We start from the raw sequence: 14,763 nt of genomic DNA on the forward strand, positions 1-14,763 counted from the left end.
TAAACAAGTGAATGGATGTACTGCACTCCCGTTTTAACTGTTCTGTTTAGACTGACGAGGGTACTGTTACTAATTAGAAGACATAACGATAGTTCTACATCCAGTGGCAGCACCGCATGAAGTGACTTTAGCAGACCTCAAACCTCATCTGCTCAGTGTCATTCCTTTCTTTGTACTAGCACAGCTTGTCCAAGCGTACAGAACCTGGATTAGGGAATAAATCTGCCCAAAATTTAACTGCTGCAGGCAGATTGGTTATCCTATTTCTAGTCTAAGACAAGATCGTTTAAGAACTGCTGAATTACAAATCCTATGGATTTGTGTCCATAAACCTGCTGCAGGCTCTGTCCATCACAGGCAAAAGCTGAAGGGCTCTGAGAGCTGAGCTTCAGTATTTTGTGACAGCCTATTACTCCTCCTTTCTCTCCAGGAGGAGCCCTTTCTCATGGCAGAATGGGCGCTGGGGCTTCAGTTGCTCCCTTCCACTAGGGTACGACAGACTAAATACAAGTTACTAACAAGATGTCAAAATACAAACTGATGGGTTGGACACAACCTAGATTGTACTGTAAACTCCCTTCAAGAGTTTGATTTAATCTTTGAAGAGTCCTCCTTTCCCCTTTTAGCAAAGGCTAACCCCCCCAAATAAACAAAATGCCCTACAACAAAAAAGGACTACTGAAACTCTGACAACATAACAGCAAAAGCAGACTAACAGGGATTTTTAAAGTTAAAGACTTTAATTCTTCTGCATAAAGACAAAATGCCAAAAATGTAATGCATTCCTTTATTTACAATCATCATAAATCTCATGGAAGCATGCACACTGGAACAAGGTACTAAATATTACTTTAAAAAGTGCTGTACAGATGTGTTTCTTGTATACACACACTCCATGCTCTATGGTGCGTGACTGAGCCACCCTTATGTTGGGACACTACTGAACCCCATGCCTGAGCATGCTCAGAAAAAAATAGTTTTAGAAGGGACTGGGAGTAGTTTCTGGGGAAGCAGCTTACTTCCACTTCAGTAGCACAACAGGCTTTTGGCCCTTGGGTACACTGCCAGCCCCACAGCAATGCTACTGCGTGTCATCCCTACACCACCACAGTTCTGCAGTGGCCTTGCAAAAAGCCAAACTGAACTCCCAGAGAGAGGCAATTCCCAGCTCTAACAGGCATTTGGATCCCAGTACATGCTACATAAAATGCCACAAGGACTGTAAAAAATTCTTGTAACTGACACATGAATCTGGTCTAAACTCCATTGTAGCCACAGCCCTCACTCTGATCTTCTGAGCATAGTGTAGAGAGTAAAACAAAGGAGAGCTTATCTCAACACCATCACAACCCTTAGCCTGGATACGCTATGCCAAAGAACAGCTCCAAAACTGCAAACGCTGCTGCTCACCTCTAATTCCTGTAGGAACGGCAGGCACTGAACTCATCCTCTTATACTCTCATAAGTAGATTGGCTCTTTGGGTCAGGCTGCAACATACATAAAAGTAAAATCCAGGTATTTAGGTTGTGTTGCTGTTCAGTCACTCATCCCCTTTAAGACTGGGAGCTGATTTTGATAAACCATCTACCTTTCCTTTCTCTTCTCTCACTAGGCTTAGGCAAATACTACCTTAAGACATCTTAGAGAATGGTAAATAAGCCAAATGGATGATCACGCAATTTCAAAGCTACGAACAGTTTAACGACTGGAGAAAGGCTGGAATTATCTACACTCTTTTGAAGCAGTTCTTCAGGTTGGATGTACAATTCTGGTCCAGGAGAGGAAACAGGTTTTAACTCCTTGGTTTAAGGGGCAGCATTCTTCAGTCTGACTCAATATTGGACCAATTCACCAGCATAACATTGGTGCACTCTAAGTGGCATGATCTCCCAACGGCAACAGCAGGATCCATCAACTGAAGTAGCATGCCACCAATGCAGGTAAAGCAGAAACATTCTTATAAAAGCTTTAAGGAACATCCATCATCATTGTAGCACAGGCTTAAGGAAATCCAAAGTTTTACACTTGAGGCAGAGCTTGCAGAAAATAATCTAGCCTTAAAGATCTGAAGAAACCTAAACAAAAAGGTAGATAACAGTGTTTTGTAAATACGATGTATCTAGTCACTAACAGCAAAACATTTACTCTTGTAAGCTGTGGTGTTACAGCAGCAGTAAATGGAACAGAGCACTGTGTATGGTGAGCTTAAAGCACAGTATAAAAGACAAAGCCATAGTGTCCGTATTAAAGGAAGTGTTACAGATACAATAAACACTTTTGAGAAAATACGTTAGGAAAATAGAGTACTATATCCCCTATATTCCTAAAGTATTTGTCAAAAAGAAAATGAAGCAGTTGAGCCTATCTTTCCTGAACCCTCACGTCACTTTCACCTAAACGTCATTATAAATTCATAAAATACATTTTCCCCTCAATTCTAATTAACACATTCCTGCCATATCTTAAGTTTCCTACTAATTGAGGTCTTTCTCCTTTAAAAAGCAACTAGATCGGTTCAAACTCCGAAACAGCCACATTTATTTTTCCTGTTTAAGACAGAAATTTTCTTTTAGCAAAAAGGCAGGTGGTGGCAAGTTCTACCCTGTAAGCCACTGTCTGGTTTTCAAGAAACATTCACCTTCCACAGATGAAGTTCCTGCCATTTGAAGAGTTAGAGCTCATCACACCTAAAAACCACGGTTAAAGGCAGCATCTCCCTAAATATTGATCTTTGCATCCCAGGAAACCAATGTGTTGCTCTACAGAGAAGCTGTTTGACTCACTTTCTACATTTTACATGTCACAAAGATTTTTTTTCAATTAGAATGAGTGACTACGAACCCATTGAATATATACGCTCCTTAATAGAGCCTTATTTATGGCAAAGACAACCACAAAGCAGCTAAATATCAACTATCTAGATGATCAGCAAGGCTCTCTTCACTGATGTATAGAGGCACGCTTCTTTTACCTGCGCATTTCACCTTACGTTGATTGTACATATGCTGACTGTAAATCTCTTCCTCTTTCAGTGCAGATCTTTTGCGATTGCACCAGTTTTCCAAGACTTGATCTGCTGATCTCAGACTACATCCCTATTCTTCAAATTGTTTTCTGTCACGGGAGAAAGTCCTTCTTCGATACTTCTATATACAAAGAGAGACTAGATATTTTCAAATATTGAATTAGCACTTTAGAAAAGTGAAAGTCTTATTCATGCTCAAAGAATTTAGATTAAAAATCAATAAAGTCAATAGAAAAATGCTATTAACACAATTTAAAAGCTCTACCTGCCTTTTCCTCACATTGCTAGAATTCAAAATCTAAGCAATGTAAAACTAATTGTGTGCCATATTTTTAATGCCACGTTCTTAATGACTTTTATTATGCAAAGTATTCCAAGATCACTGTTAAACAGATATTTATATCCTAGTTCATAATACTTCAGAGACTGCATTAAATGTAGATCAAAGACAGTCAAGTTACACAAGACTATCTGTTAATAAAAGCTGTTTACCTCAAGATACTACCCATCCCATTACCACACCACAGGAATCTACAGTCCAAGAGAAAATTTTCATTGAAATCTACTGCAGCAAATGAAGAGCAGTGACTTCATCACAAAAATATTGAGGAAGAAAAGATGCTACTGAAATAATTTTTAAAAACTGTCACTTTTAATTTGGGCAATAAGATAAAAGACATGTTTCCTGGCTGAACAGGTAAATATTTCCATTTACTACGTCTGAAGTATTAGAACTTTTAATTCAGGTGCTGCATTAAATACAAGAGGATGGGAGAAAATACTAATATAATAAAGGAATAAAAAGAAATTGATCTGCTTGAACTGAACAGTTGGATTCTGTAGAATCTGCACATGGGCTACTGAAACAGAAGAGGCAAAATAAGTAGTCAGCATGAACTCACCTTGGTATTTAAATTTTTTTTCTCATTATTCTATCTTCACCACTTGCACATCCCCATCCTCTTTCAGGGCATTCTGGCTGACGTGCTTCCAAAAAATTGCTACAAAGTTTAAGCCTACAAATAAAAAAAACCCCAAAGACTAAGTGGCTTTACGATGGTAACCTTTTTATACTAAATACAGCTACAACCTGCTATTTACTCTGAGTATTTATTACCTGCAACAAGAGAACAAAAGGACAGAATTTTACCACACAGCATATAAATATTGGCCAACACATCCCCAAGAAGCATAGAAAAAAAATCAAAGCATGTTTACAATAAAAAACTTGGATTGAAATACAGCAATAAGGCAAGTATGCTTCTAACTTAATATGCAAAAACCCCCGACTGATAAGCTGAATTTTATACCTCTCCAGCCTGCAGTCTGTATCTCGGCAAATTTTGCTGTCAGGCAGAAAGAAGTTGGTTTTTTTCTGTTTCTGATTGTTCCATCCTGAAGAACAACTGGCAGGAATCGGGTCACTGCATAAAACCAAATAACTATTACTGTTGTCAGCTACAAACCAAACTAATCTCTGAGGAGACAGTGAAGCAGCTTTCAGCTCCTTGGCTTAGCAAGCGAGAGGCTAGTAACAACCACAGGGACCAATTCCGTAAAATGCCACTGCTTTCCATAGGACAAAGAAGGTGAAAGGGGCTCAGCATCTTCCAGCATTACTTAAGGGCAGAAGCAGCAGAAAGCAACAGATGGAGAGTCAGACTAGGAAAAGCGAAGTAAACTCAAAGAACAAAAATGACAACCAAACATACCACATGTTGGAGGAAGTGTAAGGAGAAAAAAAAAACCCAATAGTATTAAACAGCGAAGGAAACAGAAGATTGGAAAAAGCGAAGGACACCTTCACAGCACAAGCAATAAACAGAACGAACATCATTATGGTACTTACTTTATTTCTATACCATGTTGTACTGTCATTACTTCATCATTTTCACCAAAGGCTTCCCACTCTGAGCACTTCGAAAAAGTCTCCTGATGTCCTGATTCAGTAAGACTAGAAAGAAAGTTAAAAGGTCTGAAACCATGAACCTGTGTATTGCAGTTCCCCTTAATTCTTCTGAAGACAAGGGGGCTAAGTAAAGAGGAAAAAACACACCTTTATAAATAATTTTGTTCATAATATGAATGAATCTCCACATGGAGAGTCATTTCATACCTTTCCAGCGTGTGGTACATATGCATGTAATGGTTTTTGCTCTTCGAAACCATAGAGGAGTCAGAATTGTTTCGTTTTCTGCGTTTCCATACCGGAGAAGAATCAGGAGAACAGGAACTACAAAAATAAAACAGATTTTACACACATAACATTTTTCATCTGTTTAAATGCTTATCAGAGTTCTGCAAAATAATGGCACATGCTACACATGATTCTTCAGTCACAACACGGAAACACAGAGAAAATGGCTCAAATTTTGGTAACCACTCCATTGTACTTTGGAAAGTGAACCCAGTCACAATTGCACAAGAAACTTGGAAGCAGAACTATTTTCAGCTCCACACGCATGCCTCCAGATCAAGATACCTCAGTAAACAGGGAAGCGCGTGAGGTGCTTCACTGTTAGTCTCCCTGCTGTTCTGCAGACAGGCATTATACTGTTAATGAAGGATGGTCACTCTTGCTTCTGGAAAAGGTATCCTACTTTCAGCACTTGCCAACAGTGGTTAAAGAAACCTCAGTACTCCATTGTATAAACATAGAAGCTGAAAAAACACTGTCTTTTTCTGCTGTTAATCATGCAATTCTGTAATGCTGGTAGTTTTTCCACATTCAATGCTCTGTACCAGTGACGGATTACATTCAACAGTAAAAGTGCCAAACTCCGAATCTGAGCATTAACTGCCCTCCCTCATTAAACATTTCCTACAAAAAATCTGACAGCATCAATGTGTATTGAATTATTTCAGTAAGTTAACCACAAAAGTTTTCTCATACCTTTCTGGTGTGTAGTCAGCCTGTCTGCTTTCATCTTCGCACTCATTTCTCTTCTGCTTTTCATCAAATACAAGGGAGTCAGAAATATCCTGATCTTTGCAGAACCATTCTTGGGAACTGCCTGAGGGTTCTGTACTACTAAAAACAGAGGGAAAAAAAAAAAGATTTAAAATACTACCCATTTGGCTTACCGCTCCAAGATAGTTAAGCTGCAGTAATAATTAACATTCATCTCATATGACATCCAAATGGTGCAAACAACTGCAACTTCCACCATCAGTCAATTACAACAGCTAAAACTATTTACACAATGCAGTTACAGAGCTAACGGCATTCCATTCACTTTTTTCCTCCTAGTTTACTAGTCCAAATCTTGTAAAGAATAAGGTGGTCAATTAGTGGAGCTAGCCTTGTTACAGAAATTCAAAGTTCTGAAAAGACAAAAAAAATTTTCCATCTTGAACACAGTGTCCACTCTCCTGCAGAGAGCACAGAAATCTCTCTAAGCTTCTTACACTTGTCAAATCCTCAAACATATTGTTATTGCAGGAGAAAGGTGGTTCCACTGACATCAGAAAAAGGAAAGATGGAAAGATTATCAAGGTCAAGGAACAGTAATTACCAAATTTCTGCTTATGCCTATCCCTTTCTAGAAAGGTAATTATTTCACCTTGTGCTGACCAGAGTAAACACACAGGGGAAGGGAGCGTACAGACCAAATGCCTTCCTCCCCAGAGTGCTTTATTGGAGATGAATTTAGACTAACTAATGGGAATATCTTCAAGACTAACAGCACACAAGAGGAAAACAAGGTGTTCAAGGAGACTCCCATTTCTGAACCTTATCTCTCGCTCCCAGTTAGGAATGTTCTAAAAGGAAATACGGAGTCCACCTGCGAAGCGAGAGACAAGCGCTGACTTAATTCACCCATACATACACTGGCTGCAAATCCCAGGTTTCTTCAGTAGGAGGATCCCAGGCATGCAGTGCTATCTTCCACAGCCTGATCTGCTGGTCCCAGGATCTACGGCTGTACTTCTTAAATTTGTTGGGAGTTCTAGGATGAACTCCCGGTATTCGCTGATTCCTGTACATACACAGTACATTTATTATTTCAGAACATGATTTTCATTCTTTAAAAAAATTCTCCATCAGATCACACAGGCATCAGTGGCCTACTAAATAAAATGTTCATATTTTTAAACACTTAACTGAAATGCCTATATTCTAAAACATTGTCAAAAACAAACCACACGAGCAACAACTAACAATAACATGCGGAGTCTGACCAGAGGTTCATCCAGCCCAGCACTCTGACAGGTGCCAAAAGCAGAACCCTACTGCCCATGGACAAATATGGAACAGAAGCAGCGTAACTCATAGCCCTTCAATATCATCCTAGTCTCCAGCTCCTTCTATCTCAGTTTTCCCAAGTCAAGTGCAGTTTCTTTCTATTTAGTGTTGTACGGAGTCTGGCTGGGATGGAGTTAACTTCCTTCATAGCAGTCCCTGTAGTGCTGTGTTTTGGATTTATGGCTAAAACAGTGCCGATAACACTAATTTTTGGCTATTGCTAAAAAGTGCTTGCACAGCTTCAAGGCCTTCTCTTTTTCCTCACTCTGCCCCTCCCACAGCCACTAATTTCAGGGTGAACAAGAAGTTGAGAGAGGAAACCACTGGGACAGCTGACTCGAATTACCCAGAGAGCTATTCCACACCACATAATGTCACACTCAGCAATAAAAAATGGGGCAGAGGAAGAAACGGAGATGTTTTCCAAAGCAGCCACTGCTCAGAGACTGCAAGGGCATCAGTCTGCTTGTGGGAGGTAGCGAGTGATTGCATTTGCATCACTTTCTTTGTCCCCTCTTTTCTTTTCTTCACCTATGAAACTGTCCTTATCTCAATCCATCAGTTTTATCTACTTTTGCTCTTCCTATGCTTTCCCCATCAAACTGGGGAGAGCGAGGGAGGAAGCAGCTGTGTGAGTACTTGGGTACTGGCAGGGTTCAACCCACAAGTATCTTCACTGAACTTTTATTCCACCATTGTCTGTGCTTTATTACAATGGGGATTGCTATAATTCCAAACAGTGTTTGTCTTTTGGGAGTACAGAAGCAAAGTACCCACGCTCTCTTGGTAAAATGTAAATTATATGCCTTTCCACTGAATCAACACTAAGCAGACAGTGCAACAAAACTGTCTGGGATCACCCCATGGCTGGAAGTTCTACTTCTCAGATGGTATCCCAAACCCAGATTCTGCCCACCAAACATTACTGGAGAGCTCACTCAAACTCTATCTCCAATACAAAATAATCCTGTTTCTAGTCCTACCATACTGGAGTTGGCTTTAATCCCGCGGGGGAGAAAGCATATTACAACAATGTTTTAAATCATACAAAGTACCTTGGTCGCAAGTGGTTCCCCCTGCCAGCTTCACAGATCACTGTACTTAGCCATAGCACTTTTTATAAGATACACAGATCGCTGCTAAGGAACAATATTTTAAACCACCCCATTAAAATGCCACCTAGAACACTTCTTTTTTCAAGTTTATTCCGTGGGTTTTTTCTGAACATTGTTCTAACCCTTTCCTATTCTCCACCTACAACGTAACTGATCACAGCACAGCTATGCCAGGCATCACTGTAAGGCTGACTGCAGTCCTACCACTGATGACAAAGCAATAAACAAAATTACAATTCACAAGGCAATCCAAGACTCTGATGAAAAAAGTGTTACTGAAGATGTGATCATGATACTGTGTGATATCTGTGATCATTTACGGTATCCGTTGTTCATTTTTAGTCATTTAGTCTAATCTCTCAAGTTTTGCTCAACAATAAGCTTGCAGTGTCCACTGCACTTGGCTGGCAATTTTCACAACAGACTCTTACAGGTAGAACCCAGAGAAAGCTGACAACTGTAAGTAGCAAGCTGTACTTAAAAAACCCCCCCCACCTCTGAAAAATAACCCTCAAAATCAAAAGACAAGTACATAGATGCACATCCACGCATTACTACAGACTGGCTTCTGAATCTTGATACTCTGCATAAGCAGAGGGGGTTGGCTAAGAAATCTTGATTTAAGTGCCACAATTCACAGACTCTGAAGCCCAAAGTGGAACGACAGAGAAAGCAAGAAATTGAGGTTTTGATTTGTTAGTTACTGATGAATCATTGAAGACTGGTCTCCCTTGCCAGTACTTAAATGCGAGGCTTTATTCAGTCCTCATTCAAAGCTGCCATTTCCTGGTATCAATTAACTTCACACTGTTCTAGCAACACAGTCACCAGAAGCGTCACAGGGAGCTGATTAATACAGAATTTATTTAAAGTGTATTTGCTACTAGCAACAGCAATACACAAAGGGAACATGTGGCTTTAAATTTTCCCTAACTGAATTTGCTTCTATGTAGAAAACACCTGGCTTCTCCTTGATAAAAATCAACTCGAGTTTTATTTACTTACTGTTCATATAATTTTAAGAGAACTAAAGCTGTGTGCTGGTCTACACACACGTAAGGAACAAGTAAGAGTTTATTTGGAAATGGCCAACATAGTGCAACTTACTTGGGAACTTCTTTAATGTATCTGTCATACGCAAGGGTATTCTTTCCAAAATTGATCTGTTTTTGTCTTCTCCTCAGAACCACTTCATCTGTTTCCCTTTCAGCTGGATTAGCACAATCACTTGAAACAGAAATTAAAAATAAAAATTAGAATTAAGCTGAAAAGAACCTTAATAGCTTTACAACAAGTTACATATAAATACATACTCTAGAACTGCATGTATTCTTACTCTGATAGACAGTAAGCACAACTCTTCACCAGTTTACAGAAGTGAAAGTTGTGCTAACCAAACAAATCCCTACAACAAAAAGAGTCAGTTTTCCAAGTTCATGCAATTGCTCAGGTTTGTAACAAATAAACAGATACCTGAGGGCACTGAAGTTAAAGCTGCCTTACTAGAAGCTTATAGTTAGTCCTACAGCAAGCAAATCAAATGATACACGATTACTGTATATATGTGTAACAACCTCACATAAACATGAAAAAGCTTATACTCAATAAACTGAAGATGGTTAATATAAAGGAGGCTAGCTTGAATGATCTAATAGCGATTTCTCTCTCCAAGCCTCGATGGCTGGTTTTCATTTTTTCTTTCACTATCCAGTATTTTCTCTTACAGAAAGTTGTAATGAATTTAAGCTGAAAAAGATGACAATCTGAAATGATCACACAAGTAGCTTTTGAGGTAAGACTTCTGAGCGCTACTCTCTCCTTAAGGCTTCCTTCAGGCTTGATATGAAACAGCCTGGCTGTGTTTCAAAGTTTCATTAACTCGTGTAAAGCAGTCGAAGATCATCAGATGGCTATTGCTAAAACCAAAACAACAATTAATAATTACTCAATACCTACTTTGTCATTTTTTTATTTGATGTCCTCATTGTTTCGCCTTCTTCAATTCTACCTTCCCAGTCGGTGCAACTAGAAAGAGGCCTAGAATATTCTGGTGTTGTGGAGCTGGAAAATAACAAGAACTCAGTACGAACATTTGTTGCTCATAACATATTTAATGAGCAGAAACTTCAATAGTGGACAAAACCAGCTACACAACTTTAACACCATAAGCACGCCCCTACTCTATTTCAGTTCAAAGTCAAACAAATTAAAACATTTCAGCTCCAGTCACCTTCAGCAGTGATGTAAGATTATCAGTTTTACTTCACAAGGAAAGAAAACTGTCATGAAGTGAATTTCACATCAGAACACAGACCTGACCACCTCTTAAAATACTCCCAGCTCAGTCAATGCGAATGCTTCTCTCCACTACACGAGGACCTTCTCAATACTGCAATTCCATCAGACAGCACAATTCATGACATTAATTGAGGTCAAAGTCATGAGTCTAGTCACTGCTGTCTGTTGTCAGCTAAGGACTTTGTAAAGGACAGAGGAGATACTTAAGGAATAGAAAAATGCCCATCACATGATTAGAACTAACATTTTGTCAGACACCATCACATCCCAACATAATCATTTCAAGAACGTTAACTGTGCTGTGTAAAGCCAAAGAGGGACTCGGGAAGCTCTTACTTAAATAATCAGTTGGATCACTGATATTCTCTGAGTGGAGAAACACTTATGAGGTGCCTCATTAGCTTAAAAAATGTAATAAATGAAAACTGTATAATGCTGTAATATTCTGAAGTGCTGAAAAGTTCTCCTTTCAGTCTGTCTGCTTCTTTCAGTGTTAATGCCTCAACATTTAATGTAAGTAATATAAAAGCAGATGTAGCTTATAGTCTTACTTTCCCTAAATGGTTCCACATCAACATGAATGAAATTACTATCCATGCTGCCAATGTCATTTTAACACACAACAAAGATTCCGCACTAAGTAGGAACATATCTATTCAGCAAAAGAGAAACACAAAATGCTGCTAGTGCATCCAGTTTGACTCACAATCATAATATACTGTTAATATTTTTTATGATAGCACCAAAGACATAGAAAACACTCCTGAATACAAGGTCTTTCCTAAGCTCTTCAAAAGATTCATTTCTTAACTGAAGCAATACTAAACACACCATCAGAAATTACAATTGCCTTCATATAACATAATACTCAGAAACATATAAATTATATAAAAAAAGTCTTCGTGTGCCCTCAGTAAAATATTTCATCTCTTCTAACTTAAGGTCTACTCAGTTTTCTGTGCATATCCAGCACCCCCCACTTTCAATACTTCCTCTCAGACATTAACATACCAATCTCAACCACTTCCTCCACCTGAGGTGTTTAGTTTAAAATATCCAAAAGCAAAGCAAAATACTCCTAGAGCTACCTACCTATAAAATTTAATCTCATCTCAAATTGTCCTCGGTACTGGACTACAAAAATAAGAAGGTATTTATTAAACTGTGGTACAGCTGAATATACTAAGTGCGCTGACAAGTAAAGAGACAAACACGGTTTGTCCACACTTACACATAAAAATGCATAAGCAAAGCATAAAAAGTAACAGCATTTTGCTTCAACGGGAATTTTATACTAATACTGAAGATTTCAGCAATAAAGGGCTTAAACTATTGCCTCAGTACATACCATTTCTCTTTTCCATATGGAATACTTGCTAACGTTATGGCATGTGTTTCAATTAGCCAAACTGAATAGTCTACTCTTGCATAACACAGGTATCATTTGCTAACTCTGTGCTACTGTACTATTAGAAAACATTTAATTTAATCATGTCCAAGGCTTTGTTGGATTCCTAAAGAAAAGAGTGCAGCAAAATGAAGATTTAAACAAACTTCACATTTATTCCTTACCTCTCCAGCCATTGGTCTAAATGTCTACATTGATATTCATCAAACACCAAAGAATCTGAATCATTCCAGCTTCTACATTCCTGTTCTTGATGCCAGTAGCCTGGATGTTGCACAGAACTAGAAAGTAAGAATTTTCATCAGAAATCAAGTCACTGAACATTGCCTGTACAAAACAAAATATGGAAAATCTGAGTATCATCATTTATAGTTACAAAATGCTCATTTGGCATAGATAAATGATTTGCATCAACTTATTTAAGCAACACTAATTTAACAAAGGTGTTAGACAATGCAGTTGCTGAGAAAAGGCCTTTGGCTAATGCAATTAAGACATCAGAATTTTAAAATAAACAGTTAATATTTAGATAATCAAAAGGATATCCTTTCTCTATTTGAAAAAAAAAGGGGAAAAAACCCCAACTGAGGACTGTCACCAGTGTTTATGGAACTGCTGACACATGGCAACATTCACAGATCCTCTGTCAGCAATGCATTATTTGGCATTTATATACCATTCTACCCAGCACTAAACTCGTGGAAGAGGCAAATACAGAAACATTACTTCAACACAGGAAAACAGCATGTCTAAGGAGAAGTAGGTCAAACATTTACGTGGAAACAATTTTACACAGGAAATTCTTTACCAGACGCTGCTGCAGGGTCCTCACAAGTAAGCATGGGACAAGGAGCTAGAGTGGGGCGCTTGCAACATGCTGGAAGGACAGCCAAAGATTGCTTAAGGATTAAGAGTTATCTACAGTTTCCTCCTCAGTTCTGGCAGCTTTGACATCTTCAATGATAGGTTACTAAACAAAACACTGTCACAGTGTCTACTGACATCTGACCTGGCTTCTGGGCTAAGGACCACACCTGCAGATCTGCCACCACCTGCCTGAGAGAATGACCTTATATTGCAGACTCCACACAGTAAACACATGTTGTTCTGTATGTGTGAGTAAACAAACATACTGTTCTGTATCTGCGAGGTCTCTGCACTTTTTAAGTCAACAAGTGAGAGGGAAGGAAGGTTTTTGTTATTTTAATCCTGGATTAACAACCTATGTTTTCTTTCCCTTTCACCCTGACTGGCTTTGGGAGTTTCCTGCTCCCAGAGGGCTCAAAGTTACTAACAGACAGAACAAACAGCTCACTCCTAACCATAGATCTAGGCAAAAGGACACCTTCAACACATTCGTTTCTTGCAAAGGCAGTGAACGGATAAAACCTTTCTCTAACCACCCTCGACAACAATTAATTTAAAGACTTGAAAGAAACGGGGGGTGAGGTTGAGGAGGCGGCACAACACTTAGCACGCCTTATGTACAATACTATTTGAAATTCTAGAGGAAAATGCTAGCCGAAAATTATTCCTTTTTTTGAAATATTCCAGTATTTCTTTCTCCCCGGTGCTCTGCACTCTCGCCCACCTCACCACCAGCCTTAAGGCAAGCCCCAAGGACTCCCAGGCGGCCTCACGGCATTTCACCCGAGCCCACACGACTCTGCCCGGGCTGCGGCGCCTCTCTTGCTCCGAGCCCAACTCTGTCCCCGCTGCCCGAAGAGAGCGGAGCTACCTCTGCAAGGAGACCCCCTCAGAGAGGCCGCCTGCCCGCGGGAGGAAGAGACGCTCGGTGGCGGGCAGCAAACTGCCAGCAGCTGCCTCTCCCCGCTACCCCTCGCGGGTACCGAGAAAGACGAGGCTGAAGGCGGGGGAAGGTGGCCGAAGCCCACCCTGCGACCTCCCCGCCGCCTACCCCCACAGCAGGCGTCCTGGGACAGGCAGCGCCACACCCCCGCCCCGCCCACACACCGGAACCCCGGGAGCTCTACGGACGCCCTGCGGGAGTAATACCCCCCCCCCCCCCCCATGCCGCTGCCGCCCCAGCCCTCCGTGGTAGCTCCCACCTGCGCATCCCGCCCGGCTCCCCGCCACCGGCGTGGCGCGGCAGGCCCCGCTGCCCGCGGAACATGGCTGAGGCGAACGGCGCCGCCACCGCGGAACATGGCTGCGCACCCAGCGCGGCGCGAGACAGCGCGCAGGCGCGACCCTTCCTCCCGAGGGGAGGCAGCCATGGGCATCGCGCATGCGCGGCATTCCCGCCGAGGGGGATGCGCGTTGGCGGCCGCTGCGCGTGCGCGCACACAGGCCGTGGGTGGTGTGGCGGTGCTCCGCGCAGAGAGGGACAGGGCGGTGCGGGGGGGGGGAGCGCGCAGAGGTAAAAATGTGTTGTTTCTGCTAAAAATCCGATCAGGTGTTACGGAGGGGGGGTGCAGGGGGCCTCTCTCGTTAGCCAAGGACTCAGTGTTGGCCAAGTCAGTCTTCTGCTAGATGTGGTGAGCTAAACCGGCTCAGCAAAAGGGGTTGATAGGTATCACACGGTACGCTCCAGGAAACGTGTCCCGCGTTTTATACCGTTAATGGAATGCACTGCATTCTCCTATTGCCTGCCCTTGCTAAGGTATATGGTCAATGCCACAATAAAAAATTGGTTTATACAGGGCACAT

The 14,763-nt window shown here is 40.9% G+C and overlaps 1 protein-coding gene across 1 annotated transcript; it reads right to left on the reverse strand.

Moving 5' to 3' along the window:
* Positions 1-719: 719 nt before the first annotated feature.
* On the reverse strand, positions 720-14,282 carry LOC129205537 (histone RNA hairpin-binding protein-like). The gene is made up of 11 exons (XM_054823133.1): positions 14,163-14,282; positions 12,258-12,374; positions 10,344-10,448; positions 9,495-9,614; positions 6,857-7,006; positions 5,920-6,057; positions 5,143-5,259; positions 4,876-4,980; positions 4,337-4,450; positions 3,929-4,042; positions 720-2,076 (listed from the first exon to the last, which is right to left on the reverse strand). Exons 1-10 carry the CDS (start codon positions 14,225-14,227, stop codon positions 3,937-3,939), a joined length of 1,137 nt encoding a protein of 378 aa, XP_054679108.1. The 5' UTR covers positions 14,228-14,282; the 3' UTR covers positions 720-2,076; positions 3,929-3,936.
* Between the last annotated feature and the right edge of the window lie 481 nt (positions 14,283-14,763).

The sequence above is a fragment of the Grus americana genome, chromosome 4 (genome assembly GCF_028858705.1).
Source record: "Grus americana isolate bGruAme1 chromosome 4, bGruAme1.mat, whole genome shotgun sequence".
Classification (NCBI taxonomy): Eukaryota; Metazoa; Chordata; class Aves; order Gruiformes; family Gruidae; genus Grus; species Grus americana.

Coding starts and splice junctions, on each gene's coding strand:
- LOC129205537 (XM_054823133.1), bottom strand. CDS start 14,227: ATGTTCCGCGGGCAGCGGGGCCTGCCGCGCCACGCCGGTGGCGGGGAG. Junction 12,375..14,162: donor GAGCCGGGCGGGATGCGCAG/GTGGGAGCTACC, acceptor CTTACTTTCTAG/TTCTGTGCAACATCCAGGCT. Junction 4,451..4,875: donor CAACATGGTATAGAAATAAA/GTAAGTACCATA, acceptor GGTTTTATGCAG/TGACCCGATTCCTGCCAGTT.